This window comes from Cibotium barometz, chromosome 63 (assembly GCF_041138505.1).
Source record: "Cibotium barometz isolate CiBa-2024 chromosome 63, ASM4113850v1, whole genome shotgun sequence".
Classification (NCBI taxonomy): Eukaryota; Viridiplantae; Streptophyta; class Polypodiopsida; order Cyatheales; family Cibotiaceae; genus Cibotium; species Cibotium barometz.
The window spans coordinates 2771469-2775459 of NC_141108.1; the positions used below are offsets into that span (position 1 = coordinate 2771469).

General features: G+C 42.4%; 1 protein-coding gene across 1 annotated transcript; it reads left to right on the forward strand.

The window, feature by feature from the left end:
- Nucleotides 1–597: 597 nt before the first annotated feature.
- On the forward strand, nt 598–1852 carry LOC147603571 (glutaredoxin-C1-like). Its single transcript, XM_086795885.1, has one exon. It carries the CDS (start codon nt 1303–1305, stop codon nt 1681–1683), a length of 381 nt encoding a protein of 126 aa, XP_086652011.1. The 5' UTR covers nt 598–1302; the 3' UTR covers nt 1684–1852.
- The last annotated feature ends 2139 nt before the right edge of the window (nt 1853–3991 follow it).

The window sequence follows — 3991 nt, forward strand, 5'->3', positions numbered from 1 at the left end:
CTGTAAGCATTGATCCAATTTGAGCTTATTTTAGAGAGGAGTTTAGATTAATCGTTGGTTTACTTAGAGTTTTATGAAGGGTTATTAAGCTACTTAAGTGAAGGGTTAGTGGTACGTAGAGCTTCTACAATTTAATGCATTTCTTGAAGTGAGGTAAGGCTACAAGTCACGAGGCGGGAAAAGCGTAGACCGTAGTGGTACCTGGTGAGAGACAATATTAGAAGAATTGTCAGGTGATGTAGTAGTTGTGACGGCCTAGTTAGTTTGCCTAGTGGTCTGCAGAGTTGAGTGTCCAGACACCTATATTATATTATCAAGTACTAGACAGACGTATAGTGTAATATATATATATATATATACCCTTGAATTTGAAGGGCTCATTTGCAAGTTTGGACAGTAGGTTTGGAAAGGTATACGATATATACATACATATACATCAAGATATATATACATACAAATATAAAACCCTTGAATTTGAAGGGCTTATTTGCAGGTTTGGACAGCAGATTTGGAAAGGTATACTACTATTTTTAACGAAATTTGGCTTAGGGCAAGATATATATATGTATGTAATGTGTGTGCGTACATACATACATATTTCCATCTCTCGCAGCGTGCTGGGAAACGTGAGAGAGAAGAGAGACAGGCTGAGCAGTGAGGAGTGTCCTCGAGCTGTGCGCACCTCCGCGTGCTTTTGAAATTCCGGATTTTTCTTCTCCCATTCTATTGCTAGTCCTTCGAATTCGGAGCGGAGACAAAGGTCTGCCGTGCAGTCGTACACCTTCTCACATATAAATAGCAGAGAGGTTGAGAGCGGCCGATCAAAGCAAGCAGCAAAGCCTCTTTGTATAAGTCTGATTGGCTGGTGTTGTGTGTGGGCTATCAACATACACAGTAGAGGAGGAGGAGGAGGAGGAGGAGGAGGAGGAGGACGTTTTGTCTGTGTGCATTGTATCTGTGCTTGGTAGCTGGAGGCATGTCTACATACACTAGAGAGGCTAACGCAGCTGTCTTTAGCTTGGTGTGAGCCATCACCATACACTGCAGATACTATTTGAGCTTGTGTGAGCCTTCGCACTGATCCACAGGGGTAGTTGGCTAGCGTTTCATTACATCATAGCAGGGTACAACGCAGGGCTAGATATATGCTGTTTAAGTCTGTTGAAACAAGCCAATATAGAGGGTTTTTGAGTACGTGTATTGGTGCTTAGCTAGGGTTCGGAGGAGGTTGCAGAGAGCCACGTAGGAAGGGGTGTATTGGTGCATATATAGACAGTAATACTAAGAGTACCCACACTCAGAATGCAGTGCTACGTGAGGTCCGGCCGAAGAGCATCGCTGAACTTGTCGCAAGAGTCCGAGGAGGCGCCCATGGACACCATCGAGAGGCTCGCCAGCGAGAACGCTGTGGTGGTTTTCAGCCTCAGCTCGTGCTGCATGTGCCACGTTGTGAAACGCCTCTTCTGCGGTCTGGGTGTGAACTTGACCGTCTACGAGCTGGACGAGGAGATGGGTGGCCAGCAGCTGAAGGAAGCCCTGGCGAGGGTGGTGGGCGACGCCCAGCCTGTCCCGGCCGTCTTCATCGGTGGCAAGCTCGTGGGAGGCCTGGACCACGTAATGGCCGCCCACATCAGCGGCGCTCTTGTGCCTCTCCTCAAGGAGGCTGGCGCGCTTTGGCTTTAATCCGCCACTTCTTCTTCTGTTTTGGCCTCCCTCAAGCGCCCATTTTTGTAACGAGGTCGCGGCGCACGCATCTCTTTTTGTTCCACTGTATCTAATCATATATTAATATAGAAAAAGCAAAAAAAAAAAAAAAATCACTCGTCCCCTTAACCCTTCTGCCCTTGTAGTGTGGACTTGACTGCAGAATATCTGGCTTTTGCCACAAAATTATGTTTTCCCAGTACTCAGATCTTTCGATTTTCGCGAGTTTGTAATGTGGAAGTTTACGAGTCTTTTCAAGTTTTTCTGTGCCTGCGCCTTTGACCATTGCATTAATTGACTGAAATTTCCAATTACAATCGTGCGCATGCTACGTGAGTTTACAAGCTGGCGACTGCCTGCTCTCCAACTACGATACTGCAAAATACTATAAAACTACAATTTCTACAGAAAAAGATTGTGCGAAACTCCCAAATCTCCTAAGTTTTGGTTCTAAGGTGGAGATGCATACAAAATGTATACAACTTTACAAGTGTTTTACTATTACTATTAATGATAATCAATATTATGATCTTGAAGATCTTCTTCTTTTCCTTAGCATGATTAATCAGAAGTAGTTCATGAGGAAGAAAACGAGAATCTCTCTTTCTGTTTCTTCTTCTCTCCTATTTTAAGGACAAGAAGATAGATAAAAGTAGAAGTAATGAATAAGAGTAATAATAATAGTTATTAAAGTAGAAGTTAAATTATATAATGATCATTTTATCTTATAATATTAGTATTATTATGATTGATAAGAAGACAAAAAAAGCCTTCTCCTTATCCTCCCCCTAATTTCTCTCCTTATCCTCATCCTCGTCCTTTCTTTTTCTTCTCCTTTGTTTCCTCCTTCTTTGTTTCCTCCTTTACCTTTCTCACAGTCATCAACTTTTGTTCATTTTGCCATCATTTTCTTCATCATTGTCTTCTTATTTATGATGATCATCATCTTCATTTTCGCCTTCATCCTCCTCATCTCATGACCATGATCATCTTCCTTCTTCCATGTTTTCATCATCATCAGCTTCATCAGCATCATCTTCATTAATCCTCCTCCTCATCATCTTCTTTTTCATTTTTATCTTAATATTCTCCATCATCTTCTCTAACGTCTTTATCATCTAACACTATTGCGGACAAAATAGGTAATATTTCCTAAAAACGAGAAACATTTGGCATCTTTCAAAGATTCCATCAAAAAAGTTTAGTTTTTTTTACCTCTTTTTAAAAAGTGATCTACGCATGCGTACAACACTGCCAAAAAACGATAATATTTTGGGCACTTTACATGTTTCTTATAAAAATTGACATGAAAAAAATGTTGAGATATCGAGCTCGTCTAGTGAGGCGGTGGACACTGATGACCCGCTTGGGGATAGGCCCCACACTTACACCATTGGCATGGTTGGTGAGATCATGGGTGATATGCGGCCAGTGAGATGATAGGTTGTGTGACAGCCATTCTAGAGATTGGCATAGTTATAGCGCCAGCTCATTTTAGTTGGGTTCACACTATAGAGAACCCTTGTATGTATTTGGTTGAGTACCGTTTCATATGTATGTACTCTTATCTTGTATATGGTGTGTTGAGTGTTGAGTAAAGAAGAAGAAGATTTTCAGCCTCTCTTCTTGTGTGTATTCTATTAGGGTTTTGTGAGTGTGTGTGTGCTTGCAAGAGCTCAAGCTCTCTTCTCCCCTGCATCTGTTCATGGTATCAGAGCCTGGTTCATGCTAAGGGCTGAGCTGCAAGCAAGAGAACCACAGGAAGCGGTACGAGGGTAAGAGCTTCAACTACTCTTCCCTATTTGAGTTGGTGAGACTACACCCTTGTCGAGAGCTCTACGGGAGGCACCGGCAACAAACGATCTCTGATTGAGGAGCTTTCTTCGCAGGAGTAAAGCTATAGGGTAATTATTTTGTCCTATCGGACGAAATTTTCAGGGCCGAAAACGCGTTTTGGGCGCGTCTGGACCTCCGTTTTTCAGAAAGCAGGTGATTTCAAGAACTGCGGGGTAAGTCATCGATTCTCTGCAGAACTCTCTTTTAAGAACTGCAGGAAGACAGATTGGCTGTGCAGACATTGTGTGTGATGCAAGAGGTCAACAGTTGCCATTGGGTGTATGTATTCACATTGAGGTCACTGGTTGTGACATTTGAGTGTACTACAGTACCGTTGCAGAAAATACAGCAGTTTGTGCAGGACAAACCATAGTGCTGTTTCTGGTAAATTTGTGTATCTGGCAAGATGTCAAATGATGGCATAACCCAGATTATTGCTGAGAAGCTTGAT